At 54.8% G+C, this 17,213-nt stretch overlaps 1 protein-coding gene across 1 annotated transcript in view; it reads left to right on the top strand.

Annotated features, from left to right (window-relative positions):
- KIAA0319L (KIAA0319 like) overlaps positions 1-9,892 on the top strand; it is a 32,434-nt gene extending 22,542 nt beyond the window's left edge. The window contains exons 13-21 of the mRNA XM_086625926.1: positions 484-632; positions 953-1,104; positions 1,286-1,424; positions 1,771-1,930; positions 4,098-4,240; positions 5,124-5,246; positions 5,780-5,870; positions 6,214-6,305; positions 8,318-9,892. Coding sequence (XP_086482052.1) covers positions 484-632; positions 953-1,104; positions 1,286-1,424; positions 1,771-1,930; positions 4,098-4,240; positions 5,124-5,246; positions 5,780-5,870; positions 6,214-6,305; positions 8,318-8,502 — 1,234 coding nt within the window. The 3' untranslated portion in view covers positions 8,503-9,892. The remainder of the gene's footprint in view (positions 1-483; positions 633-952; positions 1,105-1,285; positions 1,425-1,770; positions 1,931-4,097; positions 4,241-5,123; positions 5,247-5,779; positions 5,871-6,213; positions 6,306-8,317) is intronic.
- Positions 9,893-17,213: the final 7,321 nt, after the last annotated feature.

Below are 17,213 nucleotides of genomic sequence, written 5' to 3'. Positions count from 1 at the left end.
AAATTCCCTGAAGTGCTTTAGGGAGTTCAGGAAAAAGCCTATGAGCAACTTGCAGTAGCTTTTCCTGCTTGCTAATGCAAAGTCTGTGCAAAGCTCTTATAAATTAAGGAACTATTTTTGCTCTATATGTTTTCTCAAAAAAAAATGGCTTATTGTGCAGTTCACAAGCCAATTTTGCTGAAAGTATCACTTTTTGTAAACTGTACTTAAATGCTGGTATCAGTGCTCCCCTGGTTTAAAAATAACCAAAACACTAAACCACCAGAAATTATGCTTTTTTGTTCTGAATGCTGCACTTACTCTTTTGATTATCTTGCTGTAACTGGAGAAAGTAATTTTGCTTTTTGTCATGGACTCTGTGTTTCCAGACAGCTGTCTGTTGGCATCCCCATAAACTGCTTGAGCTTGAGCCTCCTGTTTGGTGTGAGGCCAGCACCCGTGGTCTATGCAAAGTTTAAACTGGTCCTCTCTTGCTTTGGTTAGGGGCCCAGATGGTGTCAAACTGGATAACGCCAACAGTAGCATTGCCACTGTAACAGGCCTTCAAGTTGGGATGTACGAGTTTACTCTGACAGTTAAAGATGAGAGGAACTTGCAGAGCCAAAGCTCGGTCAACGTCATTGTCAAAGAAGGTATGTCCAGCCATGAGCAGAGCTGCCTGGGACACCAGTTATCTTTGAGCAGTTCAGCAAAACCTGTGTTCAGAGGCACAGTGAGAGTAAGGAATGGGTGAAAAATAATGTGGAGGGCACTGAAATGACCTCCTCTAAGTCAAGGGCCTACCCTTTTCTGGAGGAACAGTATCTTCAGCTGAATCCTGCAGTGTGTGATTTCCCTTCTCTTCCCCCAGGGTTAGATGGGGATTTCTGGGTTACAGTGGGTGTCTAATGCAGTAGTTTTTGGTTGGGCGTTACAAGACTTTTCTCCACCTGCTTTCTTTCTGTTTGCTTAGAGATAAACAAGCCACCAGTTGCAAAGATTGCTGGTAACGTTGTCATCACCTTGCCCACAAATACAGCTGAGTTGGATGGATCGAAGTCCTCTGATGATAAGGGAATTGTCAGCTACTTGTGGACCCGGGATGAGGGGAGCCCTGCAGCTGGGGTGAGGTTTCTCTTTTGAATGGCAGTCTGCAGCATCACAAAAGTCAGGGAGAGGGAGCACTGACTGAAGTGTAAAGCTGGTTGTTGCACCTGTTACCTTGTAGTGATATCCTTAAGTGTGATGCTACATCATGCTAGTTTGATCCTTTTTTTCTTGATTCTTATTTTGGTCTGCCTTCCAGGAAGTCTTAAATAATTCAGACCATCATCCTGTCCTCGTCCTGTCCAATCTGGTAGAAGGGACCTACACATTCCACCTCAAAGTAACAGACGCCAAAGGAGAAAGTGATGTGGAGAGGACCACAGTGGAAGTCAAACCTGGTGAGTCTGGATTTTGTGCTGTACCATGTTTGCCTACAGTGCACTAGCAAGCTCTCGGTCTGGATAGAGTGTGCTGAGATTAAAATGTGTAGTCTAGTCCAGCTCAGAACTGTAAAAGTCAAAAGTTTTGGGGAGCGTGATCGTATTTTCACATGGTTCTTGGGGGCTGACTCTTAACTAATTGCCATTGCCTGTGAAAGTTGTAGGCTTATATCCCTTCCTACAGTGCAATTCTTTGATTCTATGTTCAAAGCAGAAACATTCTGGAAAGATACTAGAAACCTGACTTGTACCCAGACTGTTGAATAGAAGTTCTAAAGATGTGTGCTATCTACATTCTCACTAGATCCTAGGAAAAATAACCTTGTGGAGATAATTCTGGATGTTAACGTCAGCCAGCTGACTGAGAGGCAGAAGGGTATGTTCATCCGACAGATCGGCGTTCTGCTGGGGGTCCTCGACTCCGACATCACTGTGCAAAAGATCCAGCCGTACACTGAGCAAAGGTGGGGTTCCTCTGAGTGTCCAGGGAGGGGGTCGCTTGAGGGTTTAGTAAACCAGCAGCTGTCTTTTAGGAAGCAGATTGGACAGTCGGAACACGTGGAGATGTTGCTTAACACTGGTATTCCTGCTGGCTCGGGTCAGAGAAAGTGTGTTGCCAAGCAGGTTTTGGGAATCTTTCCCCTCTGGAGATGGTGCATTGTCCTCAAAAACTGTTTGAGGCTGCTAATGTCTTTGCCCCCCAAATCTGTAAAACAAGAACTGATCTTAGTCTTCCCAGTTTTCAAAAACAAATACCTGAAGCATGTTCTGCAGCTGTGATTTATACCTGGAGAAACAAGGGGGCTTGGTACAGGGGTAGTTTGGTGAAACACTGGTGCTGCAGCAGAGGTGGTGGTGGAGCAATCCCCTCACTAGTCCCTTGTGCCAACTTTGTACCTTCACGTTAGCTTTACTGTCTTACACAACTGCTTCAATTTAATGTAAAATAAAACGTTGAAAACCAACGTAATTTTTGTTTGAAGAGATAAGGAAAACTTGGGTTTGATTGCTATTTAGCTGACAATAAACTACAGCCTGTCTCTTCTGAACAAGTGGAAGTTTGCTTCCAGGCAGCAGGGCTGTAGGCCAGCGTTGTGTTGCTGCCTGGGCAGTGTTGCTCAGCTCCCAGTACAGTAACCAGCAAGTCATACAGGGGATGGTTCAGCCCAGCTGCATCCTGGCCATGCTGCTTTGGCATGAAAGTACCTGATTGAGTTCAGCTTTCCCCCTCTGCACAAATGGCTGGTCTGTGAAATTCCACAGAACAGTGAAAACTTCAGTGACAGATGCTGGAGCGTTGCCACAGCAACAGCTGCATGTTTCTCCGTCCTAACCACAGTCCCCCGTTACTGTAGGGATGTTTGAGGATGCCTGAACATGCGTACGAGTGGCACAGCAACAAGCTTATCAAGGGCAGAGTGGTCATCTGTTGAAAAAAAGTGCAATATTGCACTTGATTTTTACTAAAAGCGGAGTAGCTTTAAGGTAGATAAAGCACTGAAAAAGATTGAAGGGCCACGCGTGAAGTCGTGCAGCGAGGCAGCAATGAATCTGCAGTTACACTTGACACTCTCTGGAGCTCAGTGATGTATCGGTTCCTTCGTGCCCACGTTGCCTGCTGTAGCAGTAAAACCAGGATTCACTGTCCATGCAAACGTAAAGAGCTCGGGAGAGAGGAGCCAGCAGTTTCTGTTGCAATACTGCCTGTCCCTGCCGTGACCAGGCCAGTTGCCACTGTTCTTCACCGAGCCAAGCCAGTAAGGCGTTCGTGTAATTAATGCTTCCTGTGTTTATTAAGTAGCCAAAAGTGGGAGGTGTTATAAAAGACCAGAGATTATTTTCTGACCGATGGCTTTAAGACCCCGTTCTTGCCTCAATTATCAAAGTAACTTGCACTGTTTAAAAAGATTTTTCTTTTTTTCCCCCGCGGCTGCTGCTTTTTTTCACATACTGCGAGGGCTTCGCTAATACCCTGTTGACTCATAGGCTTACTGGTGGTAAAAAATGTGAAACATCCACACATCCTTTTGGGAATCTGAAGGATTCACAGGGCTCTGCAAGGCTTGGAAGCCTAGAGGAGCAAGTTCTTCTAGCATAAAGCTAATGCAGTAGAAGATGCAGAATACAATGTCCTCTACACCTCTGCTTTTTTCTGGCTATAACAGTTTACACGTTCAAACTAAGATTTGCAAAAAACTGTAAACCTTCACTGTCTTCCCTGGTGCTGGAGCTCTGTGCTGGACAGTTAAATGAGCCCTCAAGTTCCATGTGTAGTAAGGTCTAAGGATCCCACAGTGGGAGAGGGAGGAGATTATGAACATGGCAGGACTTTAAAGTTTGGGGATTTTCATGCTTAGCATGAACATCAAAGATGTGCTTGGTTAGCAAACCATTAGCAAACTTGGGAACAGTCCAGCCCTAGCTTTGAAAATATGGGTGGGTCAGATGTCCCAAAGGGTTTTCTGCTGTATGACCAGGTTTACCTTCATTGCTTTCAAGATGGAGCCAGAAGTTTAGTCTTCAATTAAATTTGGGATTCTGATCAAGTCCCTCTAATGACAGACTGGGGAGAATGGTGCTCTACCTGATTTTTGGAGAAGCAGCAGATAATCATTTTTGTCTGACTTCCAGCACGAAGATGGTGTTTTTTGTACAGAGCCAGCCTCCCCATCAGATATTCAAAGGACGAGAGGTAGCCTGGACGCTAAAGAACGAACTACGGAAACAACAGTCAGACTTCCTCATCTTCCGGGCGCTGGAAATTAACACAGTCAGTAAGTAGGAGTCACTGTGGTGCAAGCTGACACCTTTCCCCTTCTCAGATGCCTGCCAGAATGTTTGTGTGTGCCACAAACACCCGCGTGCACACACACGTACGTTCGCTCCAGTTAGAAAATGGGAAACAGAAAAATAAGTCTGTTAACCACACATTGATCGGTTATATCAAAACCAGATTGGTACTTATGAAACTAAAATATGGTGTTAATGGAATACAGGCCATGAAGTGAGTGTCATACTGCAAACAATAAAACTTCAGATCCTGGTAGCTGTGAACATCCTCATTTCCTCTGCAGCACCTACATCAATCTGAAGGAAATGTTTCCCTTCTATAATTTATTTTTTTTACAACTTTACATAAGCACTGTTTTTCTTCCATGAGCTCCATTCTATGACGATCACTTGCTGATCGATTAGATATTTTAAACTAGATTTATGTAATTATTTTCATGACTTCCTGATCTTATGATTTCGTGGCTTTCGAAAGCCGCTGTTCAGTTCTGTTTCCTCCCTTGAAAGATCTGTTTGTTTCTTGTCTGTCTCACAGGCTGGGTTTGAATTGGAAAATTAAAACCTTATTGAAAAACTTTCACTGAACTAATGTCCAAATTCCATAACTTTTGTATCGAAATCATGATTTATTAGGCAACATTTTCTTAGCATGTTGTGTGTTACATTGTTAGTAAGTGGGACCTTTTAGTTTGGCTGGGAGTGCTTGCGTTCATGCTCCTTACTGCTTTGTGGTTATGGCTGAGCTACGGATGAGCTGTAGAGTGACTGGGTTCAAGTCAGAGCCTACAGCACTTGGCCATATTGAACTGTCTGATTTTTGCCTCACGTGCGAGTCACTTAGCTCACCTTGCTGGTTTTGGTCCCTAGCGTGTCAGCTGAACTGCTCCGAGCACGGCCGCTGCGACTCCTTCACCAAGCGTTGCGTCTGTGACCCTTTCTGGATGGAGAACTTCGTCAGGGTGCAGATGGGGGACGGCGAAAGCAACTGTGGTATGTGCAGCCTGCCTGGGATTGTTCATCTTTGGAAAGCAAGCAGTGCTTGAAGGCCAGGGTAGGCGAGGAGCAGGTACCTGCCTTCTCCAGGTATCTCTGACACGATGCTCGCACAGGGGTGGTCCCTGCTCCGGGCTCACCACACGTTCCCTTCTAGCTACTTGGTGGGGAAGGGGCTTCTCTTCAGACCCTCTCGGTGAACACTCACTACGAGCTGAGTCCGTTCTTAGTGTACACATCACACTGCTTTTCTGTCCTGCCCCTGCAGAGGCTTTCCTGGTGCAGGAAAGCAGGTTCTGTAAATCAACACACTTTGAAAAATGCCCTCGTGCAGCGAGTCCGCACGCTGGATCACAAGCCTCTGGCTTCCGTAGCTGAGTTAGTGGTGCTGTCGGTGGTGGATGCTGCCCTCTAATTCCACAGAGGGTTAGGCCTGCCTTTTTCTTTCCCAACAATAGTCGTCTAAAGTGCACACTGTCAACTGTATGAGGTGCCAAAACATCTTTATCTCCGGGCTGTTCTGCTTTCAGAGTGGAGTGTGCTGTACGTGATCATTGCATCTTTCGTCATTGTGGTTGCCGTTGGAATCTTATCCTGGATGGTGATCTGCTGTTGCAAGAGGTGGGACTGAGACCATAACCCCCACTGTATCAGTGCTTCAGAGCCAAGTAGCTGCATTAGGAGGTGAAAGATTCAAACCCGTCGTCCCAGCAGGTCATCTGCTCTGGGATATTGGTGTTTGTCACTCAGTGTTTTTGAAGTGAAACATTGAAGTCCTAGAACTCTGGGTTCGATTTGGATTAGTCTATAAATGTGCAACCAAAGCAATGTTTTTAATGCTTTGCTTTGTGATACGAACATAATCTGAAATAAGCAAGTACTCTAGCTTTGAAGATCAGAGTTGTTTTTTCTTCCAGCTTTTTTAGAAATGGACTGCCTCTTAATTCCTCTTCTTCCCCTTTAGACGAAAAGGAAAATCCAAAAGAAAAAGCAAATACAAGATTTTGGATGCAACGGATCAAGAAAGCCTGGAGTTAAAACCAAATCCCAAAGCAGGTAAAACATGAGAGGGAAGAGCTCAGTGTTTCCAGAGTGCTGACTGAGAACACTCTTCCTCAGTGGACTTAAAATCACAGAGTGAAACAAACGTGATGTTAGACGCTGACAGATGAGTCTTGGAAGATCTAAGAGGTTGTTTCAGATCTGTGTACAAGGTATTTAGTCAAGTTATCTCACTCTTCGATTTAGAAATTGGGGCTGAAACTGGCCTGGTCCTGCTGTCTCCACTTTGCATCACAGAAGTAGTACGTGGATCTGTGTAAGCTGTGCTGACCAGCCTGATCCAGGAAGCCCAAAACTGGGTCTTGACTGTAAATTCTCTTGCTCTGAAGTTTTCCTCTTGTGTTCTGGTAACTTGCTTCTTGCCAATACGCAATTCCTTGGCCATGCTGTACAGCAAAGCATGAATTCAGTTTCTCTAAACTTGATCAACTTTGGGTGGTAAGCAAAGGGACACCTGACAATACTCATGGACTGGAGAGAGCAGTGTTTATTTCTGCAGCCGTTACTCTCCCACCCCAAATGACTTGTTCATAAATCTCTTCATTCTTGCTCTTGTGAGCATCAGGCTCTGAAAGTTTTCACATTTTAGCTCATCCTCTAATTTTTCCTGGAAGCAGATGCTTATCTTAGGAGGGAGACCCATGATGTCCTCAGTGCTCTGTGTGGCCACAGGCCCGTTGGCCCATTCCAGAAAGGCAGTCGTTTGTCTTCAGTGTTCTTAGCCAGCATTTTCCTGTCTGCATTGCTGTCCTCAAGAGTGCTTTGTGCAAAGATCATCGAGTTATTTCAGGCTGGAGCGTTTTGCTGTGATTGTATGTGGCACCTGAACTGAGCTGTGGTCACCTGCTGCAGGAAAGGAGGGAGAGATGGGAAAGCATGTGCAAATCCCAGCCCCACCAGATGCTGGGGAGCACTTCAGCTGCTGAAATACATGTTTCAGTTAAGAGTGTGCGTCCTGGTTTTGTTCGGGGGGGGGGGAGAGGAGGGGGGGTATGTTTTAACCATGCGTGGAAAATTGTCCCTGATCCTTGTTTGCTAGTGGAAAGTAACTGCTTATCCTAGTATTATCCCGTTTAATGGTGTTCCAGCAAAGTGAACAGTGTCTAACGACAGCATTGGAGGGCATTGCAGCGACAGAGCTGATCAGACAATTCCTCTGAGAACCCAGCCATCCCAACTGCACAAACACGGATACCCTTGAAGCAAAACCGGGTGGTTTTTCCTCCCTCAGCACCCAACTCTGCTTTCATCTGGCCATCTGTCACCTCGCACGGGAGAGCCCCGCTGTTAAATAAAGGGCTCGTTGTTCTGCCGTCTGTAGCAAATGTGCCTCAACCATTTGCTCTCTGGTAACTAAACTCATCTTGCTGCTTCTGAGGCTGGCTGCTGACTAAAGTCTTTTTCCCTGCTAGATATGTCCAGGGAGCATTCTGCTAACAGAGGAAATGTTGCATTTCTCCATTAAGGAAAAGCTAAATTTGAATATTTCCTCTGCTGACAATATCAGTAAATGTCTCTCTCCCGTCCTTGTGCATTAATCTAAATTCAGCCTGCTAATTTATCTCTTCCCTTGCAGGCAGGAGAAGCAGAGATGAGAGTAGGGAGGTAGTAAGAACGCAGCGATCTTCCCCGTGCACACCTGCCCATTGTCTTTACTACAGCCGTTAGCCCTTGGAGAGCTTTCTAGGCAATGCCCCGAGCAAGGTCAGGGAGACAAAGCTCCCACCTGTACCCACAGCCCCTTCTGGTAACACAATTTGCTTTTCTCCCCATGTGTTGTGCTTTTGCACTGTGTCCAAGTGTCTGTGTGACCTCTGTCAAGCCAAAGTGTCTGAAACGGGATCGCCTTGGCTTCAGCGTTTGAGGGAATAAGTGACACCGAGAGGAAAGTCTGAGGGTGCCCCTTTGATGTGATAGGAGAAGGAGACTTCAAGGGAGAATGGAATAAGGGGAGGTGGTTGACCAGTATTAAAAGTATTTTTAACCTGAGGATCTCTCTTCTTCAGGTAGACAGAAAGCCCAGGTCCTCAACACTAGCCTGATGCACTCGGAGTCTGAACTGGACAGCGATGAAGCCATCTTCACGTGGCCTGACCGTGAGAAAGGGAAGCTGCTGCGGAGCCAGAACGGCTCCCTGCGCAATGGACAAGTGACGCTCAAAGCCAAGAACCAGAGGGAGGAAATCCTATAGCTCCCGGCGGGCGGCCTTTTGCTGGAGCTCAGCGGGAAAGGCCCCCCCGTCCCGATCCTACAAGGGCCTGTGGAGGCCGGGTGGATTAGGACAACGCTGCTAACTCATTTCAAAGAAAATTACTTTGGTTTTGTGGGTTTCTTTTCATTCAGTTAAAACTGGTTGTACTTGAATTTGTACTTCAAGGGAAATCAAAGGGAGGAGAAGGCAACTGTGAACCCCGGGCGAAGCATCAGAAAAGACAGAGCTGGCATCTGAGAGGAGCAGGTCAGGACAGGACAGAACCACTTGGAGCGACTGTGAATGTGCCGGACCCTCCTCGGACTGCAGTGGAGGAGACGCCCCTGGACTTCCAGCTCACCTGCCTTGGGAGCTCCTCAGAGAGGGAAGGTTAAGGCTGTGCTTTGAGCCGTGCTCTGAGGTCCCTTCAGGCTCCAGTAGCCTACCACGGGCTACTCTCGCTGTCGAACAGCTTTCTTCTCTTTTACTCCCACCTCCTCCAATGGTTTAAGCACTGTTTTAATTTAGACTTGTCCTTTCACGTGCACTGGGCTGCTTTTGGAGTGTAGAAGGGGGGGAATCTGCACACTATGGTCACACTCCATCAGCTGGCAGGTAGGAGAGGGTTTGGTAGCTGTGCTAAATTATTATCAGGCTTTTCTCACTGGGAGTGGGACACCCCCCTTTGGTACCTGTGTCTAATGTCTGGCTTAATGCCAAAGCTGTGAGATGTTCAGTGGCCCCAGCACCTTCTGTTGGTCACCAAGCCGTCCGTGAGTCTGGACATTAACCATATCTCAGTTATCAAACGCTATATACTGTGGGGGGTTGTTTTTTTCTCCTTAAAATTTGCACAACCTGGGCAAACAGGGGTTGGTATCTTCAGTTCCCTGCAGCTGGCTGCTCCCTCTGCCTGGCAGCTTCAGTGGCCTCGTGTTCCGGCCGAAGAGCCCTGCGTGCTCCTGACGCAGAGCGAAGGACGCGCTCGGTGTCCGTCGGTCGGTGGAAAAGGGAACTCGTGGTACCCATGGCACCACGTGGTGAGGGCCAACAGCGAGCGGCCACGCTCCTCCTGCCCAGGCTCTGGAGCCAGGTGTGCCATGGTCCTTTCCCACACCTGCTCCTCTGTCTCACTGTGCTGCTTTCCTGAGCTGCACCCCTGTCCTCGGGCGGAAATCGGCCTCTTGCGGGCGTGAAGGATGCCACTGCTCCTCTGCGGATGGGTGGGCAGTTTGTTGCCTTTTCTTTGTGTTTAATTTAAAAACTGGAGACTTGTTTCATTGGCTTTTTTTGAGCTGTGAAAGCCAAAAGGCTTTAACCTCCTCGGTTGTATTTATTTTGCTGCACTACTGATTTGTGTTGAGCTAGATGAAGATTAAACACTATTGAACGCGAGGGGACGTTCCCTCGCTGAATGTAGTCATGGCTGCTGCTAAGTTTATTTTCCTGGGCAATCAGCTGTCTTCCTCGGGCACCAGCATGGAGCCTGCTGCTCTCCCGAGCGCCAAGGCTAATCCTCGTGCCCTCCCGACTCTACCAGGCGTGGGCTGCCTCTCCCCTGCGTCACGGCACAGGCCACCTTCCAGCTCGTCTGTCTCGCACGCAGCTGGTGCTCCGTGCCAGGCTTCCCCTTCCCCGGCGGCTCCGGCACGCGCTCTGCCAACGGTTCCTTCCCTTCAGCCGTCTGGGACCACACACGGGGAGGCCGACACGGGATGCCCCCCTCGGAGGGCACAGCCCGGCGCTGGCTGCAGCACTGTCCGACGGCTGGGCGCTCAGCTTTTGGGTGATGCCACCCTCCAGTTGGACGTAAGGGGAACGAAAAGATGAAGGAACTATGGGAAAATGAGGGTTTGAAGCTGGAGCGGGTGGGCGGATGCGGTCCCGGGGCTGTGCCTGAAGGCGGTTCGTGCTGTTGGAGGAGAGCTGTTGGTTGCTGCAGGGATCCGTATCCCTCACGGGAGAGGCAGGGCGTGCTTTCCAGCGAGCCCGGCTGCTTCTTACGGAAGAGGGAATTAAAATCCGGGCAGCTGTTAGCCACCGGCACCGTCGTTTAGCCGAGATTATTTGCTTCATCCTCGCGTTTCACCATGTAGCACACGTTTGGGTCGGGGTGCCAGCGGCACCCCCTGCCAAGGCCGGATTTCGGTGGTCTGTGGCGTTCCCCCCGCGCCGGCGGCTCGGCGAGGACGACTTCCTCGCTCCTTGGTCGTTTGTCATCGCCGAGTGCGGGTTGTGACGGAGCACGACGCAAGCTCCCGGTCCACTCCTGGCTCCCATTAGTATTCCCGGGCTGTGCAGCCCTTTCCCTCGCTCCGCGCATTAACCCTCGGTGCCACTGAGCCCTCGCCCGGAACGGGGACACGCCGCAGCCCGGCCCCGGGGGAGCACAAGGGGACCCTCCCAGGCTAAAGGCAGCAACTTTTGGCCCAACATAGGATGCCCCTGGCCCAGGGGACGGGGAGGACTCTCCGCTTTAGCGCACCGTTACTGCGGAGCACTCTCGAGGTGTGTGCACGTAGAGCAAAGGCGTTGCTTGGAAATCCCTTCCCACCCCCTCCGCCTCCCCCGTGGCATCACTAAGACCGTGGCTGGTTTGGTACCCGAGCACCGGGCGCGGGGCTGACCTTGCTGGCGAAGGTTTCTGCATTGCTATGCATTATGATTTCACAATTAGAGACGCTGGCTACAAGTTACCCACGTGTGGAAGTTAAAAGCTGAGACATCTGTTCGATGAACCATCAGCTTCACTTGCTTTTGTTTTCTCCCACGTGTTCAAACATGGGTTAAGGCGTTTGAGGCAAATGCTGCATTCTAGTTTTAAAGTAGTTGCTCTTAAATCTTTTCTTCGTTCTCTGTGTGGCCGGGGCTGCCCAGCCTGTCTGAACGTTGGTTTAACAATGTTTGTTGATTGCAGTGTTGCTTGCATCAAGGCTAAAAGTAATTTTTTTAAACAAAAATGTTTCTTGCAAATAAACAGGGAAGATGTTTTGCTGCTGCTCAGCTTGCTTCTTTCACCAGTTTCAGCTCTGGGACGGTTCCTGTTAAGGCCACTGTGCTCTTTGTGTGAGAACTGGAAGCTCTCCCTCCCGCCCTCCCCTCGCCCAGTGCCCGGCAGCGGGGTCTCAGCGGGCGCTGCTGGACGAGGGGCTGCCTTTGCTCCGGCCACGGTGACGGGCAGTGGGGCTCCGCTGCCAAGAGCTTGTTTGACTCAGCCAAGTCCGCTCCTCACGCAGCGACCCTCTGCGTGCCCATCGCTGCCCTTGGCATGGGGAGCAGAGGCGGCCCAGCCCCGTGCCCTGGGCCCCCCACTGGTGGTTTGACCCCTGGTTTGTTGATCTGCCCTTTGCCTTAGCACAACCACAATCAGCTTCTGCTGCTTGAGGCTGATTTTCAGCCAAAACTCCCAGGGCTCTTGCCCCAGTCTCCTGCTGACCAGGTAACAAGTCCACCAACCTGCCCAGGGTGTCCCCTGGCTGCCAAGGCAGAGACCGACTGTTGTTTTCACGGGAAAGCGAAGTGGTAGCAGTGTCGGGGCTCAGGCTGTTCCCACACCTGGGATAACTGTTCCTCCTCATGGAGCAAAGGAACAGTTATTAATTAGTGGAGTCCTTGAAGGAGATGAAGGGAGTTGCCCAGCTGTCACTGGGGTGGTTGCTGTAGGGAACACGCTCGGGCACCGAGGCAGCCAGAAGAGACCTGATGGCACCAGAGGACATGGATTTAAGGGAGGAGACTCCTTCAGAGCTGCCCTTCTGCCCGAGGGTTGTGATGGAGCCCTCGGAGTTCACGCTGCTCAATGTCACCTGAGGACACGAGAAGCTGAATCGGGCTCACCAGCCCACTGCCTCTGCCTGCAAGCGCAGCAGCAGCTGCCTCCGAAATAAAGCCCCCCCTCCCTGGGCATCAAACCGCTCCCGATGCTGTGGCACACCCCTGCCTGGCACTGGGGCAGGGGAACCCCCACTGTGTCCCCTGCATGAACCTGCCTGGGACCAGCCTGTGCTCTTTGCTTTATGTCACCAGCTCTGCTATTCTCCTCCTGCTCCCTCGCTGTCCCTGCAGAAGCTCTCCCAAGGGCTGCCCTCTCCCTTTGCTGTCTGCTCAACACTTGCTGGCTCCGTACGGAGGTGTGGGAGGAAACCCAGCGAGCGCTCGCTCGTGGCAAGAGACGGGCTGGTGGCCACGGCCGAGCCAGGGAGCTCAGTGTAGCCACAGATACAATTCCGAGCTCCCCAGCTCCACGTGTCCGTCCCTGAGCAGCACCCGTGGCTCGGAGGAGTTAACAAAGGAGGAGGCTCTTCCTGGAGCCTTGGGAAAATCAGGTTTTCTCTCCACGCACCGTTCTCACCCCTCTGCTTGCACAGTCCTTGCTCTGACCGCGTGGATTTGGCGCTTCCTCCCAGCGCCTGCCCATCATTAGGGTTCCCTGAATTGCTGCTGCTTTGCCTCTTCCAGCCGGGCTCTCCCTGGCCTCGGCGGCCGCACTGGTGGCAGCTCCTGCACCGGCCCGGGGCCATGCGACCACGGGGGTGGCACAGTGATGGTAACGGTAACAACCTGCTCATTCAGTGGGCAGCACCTGCGAGCAAAGGGCGCTGCAGGGATCAGGACCTGGGGACACCATGGCACCGCTGGCACCCTGGCATGGCCCTGGCCATGGGAGCTGCCCCCAGGGCCGTGTTAGGGTGGCAGGACTGGGACAGGAGTGTTTGGAGACTGCCCTGGGAGAGGCTGGCACTTGCAGGGTGCTCATCTGGAGGAGCCACCCTGGCTGTGCCCGTGCTGCAGCCCACCCCGCTCCCCAGCACTGGCATTCTGCACGTCCCTCCTGGCTGGGCACAGACCCAGCGTTTGTCCCTGGGCCACTGCTGGCCCAGTGGGTCAGATAGAGGCATTTTGGGGAGAGCAGGGCTGGCTGGGGACAGGGCCGTCGCACAGCATCCCTGCTGCCGGTGCCACTCCCCTGTCCCGCTGCTCATCCTGCTGGAGCAGGGCATCAGGCTGCCATGTGGGTGCTGCCGCGCAGGCCCACGGGCACCGTCGCCCTCCGTCTGTCCGTGCGGGGCCCCGTGCGCCGAGTGAGTCCGTCTTTCCATTGTTCAAACAATCTCTTTTCCACACTCGGTGCCAAAGCCTCCCCGCTTGCTCCCGCACGCGCCAGTATATTTAGCTGCCTCCGAGCCTCTACCTTCCCTTATATAGCAGAGGCCAAACGAATTTCGCACTCTCATTATTAATAGCCCGAGAGGAGCTCTGAGGAGGCTGCCAAAAATAGCAGGCAAACAGAGTGCACCCGGGGTGGGGAGGGCGGCGTGGCAGGCAGGGAGCCGCCGGGACCGCCGCGGGAGGGACGCCGTGCTGCTCCTCCTGGCTTTGCCCTTTGGGAACCACAAGAAGGTGTCTCCCGGCGTCCCGCCCCGCTGCAGCCCCGAGCGGGGGTCCCCCTGGCCCTGCCAGCTCTCCACAGGCAGAGGTAGGATGGGTGGGAGCCCGGGGGCAGTGGGGTCCCGGGGTGGGCAGAGCAGCCCCGTACACCCGGGCTTTGCTGCTCCAGATACTACAAGAGCTGCTCGGTGGGTGTTGGGGACACCCAGAGCGGGTGGCCTGGGGCAGCCCGGGGATCCCCATCCTCAGAGCATCCCCCCGGCCCAGGGGAGCCCCTGTGGTGGCAGGTTTTGCCCTCCCGAGCACCCCACTTTGCCCTCCCAGCTGCCCCAGGCTGCTGCAGGGCCCAGCAGTGGGTACCGCTCTCCCCATGGCGTTATCCCCACCTGGCACCCGGGGGACGCTGGGCAGGTGGTGAGGGGCTGTGGTCCCCGGCTGGCTGCGTGCCGGTGGCAGCTCCGGCTGCCTCCTCCGGGAGGGAGCGGGGTTCCCAGCAGAGATCACCCACGCAGCATCCCTGGAGCTGCGTGCAGCGTGTGCCCGGGCACCGAGCCCGGGATGGGGCGTGCGAGGAGGGGGCTGGGGGGTGCCCAGCGAGTGGAGGGTCTTCACCTGCGCCCGGAGGTGTCCGCATCCCAGGCAGGGGCTGCCTTAAATCCCTCCCTCCCTCCCTCCCTGGCGAGGAACTTCTCCCGCTGAACTGGAGGATGCTGCAAGCTCCTGCGGACGAGCCGGAGGAGTCCTGTGGCAAAGTCAAGGCGAGCGGGGAAGCGGCGAGCTCGTACCGGCTGGCACCGCCGCTGCCAGCCGAGCCCGCAGCCGGCCGGTGGCACCTCCGTGACCGTGAGTGGCCGTGCGGGGCGGGAGGTGCGGGGGCTGCGGGGGGCAGCGGGGCTTCTCCCGCCGCCGGCGTTTAACCTTCAGCGAGCCCGGCCGGTGCTGAGCCCCGCTGGGGCCGGGGGTGCTGCTGCCGCTCGCAGCCCCGTGCCCGGCTCTGGGCACCGGCTCGGCGTGGGCAAGGAGGGGGCAGCCCCGGGGGTGGGGGTCACCACGGCCCCCAGCCGCTTCGCGCCAGCCCGGGGGGAGGTGGCGGAGTTGGGGCAGCAGCAAACTCTCCGTGGGGCTGGGGGGGCCATGGGGCACCCCCGGCAGTGCCAGCTGCAGGGGGGGGCGCGGGTGGTGGGTGCTCAGGCTGGTGGGCAGCGCAGTGGGGGAGCCCGGCCTGACGGTTTGTGGGTGCCCCCCTGCAGCGGGGCCTGTCACCCCTCTCCAGTGAGCCGGGGTGCCCCCCACCCTCACAGTGGGGACACCCCAGGCTGGTGGGATCGGATGGGAAGGGGAGCCCAACTCCCGGGCACCTCAGCATCGTGTTTTGGACACGCGCAGGGGGAAGCGCTGACCACCGCGGCCGGGTGCACCGGGGCTCCCCGTGCCCGCAGCCCCGAAACAGGCGATGGCCACAGGCGAAGGGCTGACAGGACGGGGGCTGGGGGGCTCCCCAGGCACCCCCCACCATCGCTCCTCCTGTGCCCACCTCCAACCTCCTTGCTGGGCCTCTTTTTTATTTTTCAAGCGGCTCAGCAGCCAGAGTGGCTGCTGCAGTGGGTTTGCTGGGGATGGATGAGCGGGGGAAGGCGGTCGGGGGGGGGAGCACCAAATAATAAAACTTGGAAAGGCCCCTGCGAGGCAGTGACTGCGGAGCATGGCCGGGCACGCGGCGCTGGGGGGAGCGGGGAAAAAAGATGCTTCCTTTTATAGCCAGGCTGGGGCTGTTGGGTGCCGTGCAAGCCTGTGGGTGCCACCACGTCCGGTCCCAGCAGCCCCCCCGGCTCCTCTGCCTTCCCCTTGCAAGGCTGTTTGCCCCCAGTGCCCTCAAGGTGCCCTGCCCGGGGCAGGGAGCTGCTCTTGGAGCAGGTGGGGGACCCAGGGGCTGCCCAGGTCAGGGGCTCCCAGCCGGCGTGGGGACACGGTGGGAGAGGGGCTGCCCAGGGCAGAGCTCCCTGCAGTGCAGGCAGGGAGAGGGTTTGGCTCAGGGACATGACTGCAGCCCCCAAGGGCAGTGCTGGGGCGGGCTCGGGGCTGCCTGCAGCAGTGGGGGCACCCCACTGGTGAGTGGGAACGTCTGGGCACAGAGAGGGCAGAGACGGGCCATGGGGCAGAGGCAAGGAGGGGTGGTGGGAGTGGGCAGGGGTGGCCCAGGCTGGTGTCGGGTGAGATGAGGGGCCCCCAGTTGCTGTGAGCATCCCACGGTGCTGGGTGCGGCCCCCCCAAGGTCACCAGGAGAGCCTGGCTGAGGGCTGCGGAGACGGTGCCATGGGATGGGGCTGTATGGGCCCCCCGGGCTGGGCACCTCCAGTGCTGCAGTCCTGGGAGGCTGCCCAAGGTCAGCCGAGGTGGCTGGAGCTGAACTGGGCTGGGATGCGAGAGCCCTGACCCTGCTCCCCGGCTTCGGGGGCTTGGGGTGGGCACAGCCACCGGCTCTCGGCTCCCGCTGCGCCCCAACAGCCTTGCTGGCCCCTGGGATCGCCGGCACCCCTACAGCAAAACTGTGCGGAGGCAGCGCCCTGCCGCGCTGCGGGGCCGGCAGAGACCGAAGGGTTAAGCAGGCACATCCCTGCAGCCTCGGCCTCCCGACACTTGCTCAATCCGCTTTTCTAGGGGGGGGAGACAGGGATGCTGGCCCAGCCAGACACTGTCTGCCTCACCACTGCTGCCAGGCTGGGTAGCTGGGTCCTGGGAGCCGTGTCCTTGGGGTTCCCAGTGCCAAGTCCCTGGGGACTGGCCGTGCGGGAGGTCCCGGGGTGCTGGCGGAGCATCCTGGGGGGACCATGGCTGTGCGGGCAGCAGCCCTGCACCCTGTGGCGATGGCTGGGGGCTCCGGGGGCCACCGAACAGTGTCTCCGCTGCCTGTGGGTGCCACAAGCAGGGCTGGCACGGTGAGCGTGTACTTGGCACCCACCGACTCCTTGCACAGAGCTGCGGCGTGTGTGGCCACAGCTCCGGGCGCTGAGTCACGGCCGCGCTGGGCCTGGCCAGCCCCACGTCTCCCCTGCCTGTGCCCGGCCCCCCATGCACCCCTTGCTCCCCTATCCTGGGAGAGGGCAGAGCTGGGACCCCAGGATGGCTCTCTGCACCCACCATCGCACTGCTCCAGCCATGAATTTAGGGATAGGAAGGTCACCAGGGTCAATGCACAGATGGGCTGTGGCGACACTCGCCCCCACCTCCGTCACCCTGCCCTGGCCAAGCTGTGCTGGGGATGGGGAGACCCCCCCACACCCCCCCTTACGGTCTCCATCACTTGAGGTCTCAGCTGACTCCCC

Source organism: Tauraco erythrolophus, chromosome 24 (assembly GCF_009769465.1).
Source record: "Tauraco erythrolophus isolate bTauEry1 chromosome 24, bTauEry1.pri, whole genome shotgun sequence".
Lineage (NCBI taxonomy): Eukaryota > Metazoa > Chordata > Aves > Musophagiformes > Musophagidae > Tauraco > Tauraco erythrolophus.
Note: the sequence above shows the minus strand (reverse complement) of the source record. Positions and strands in the feature narration are given on the sequence as shown.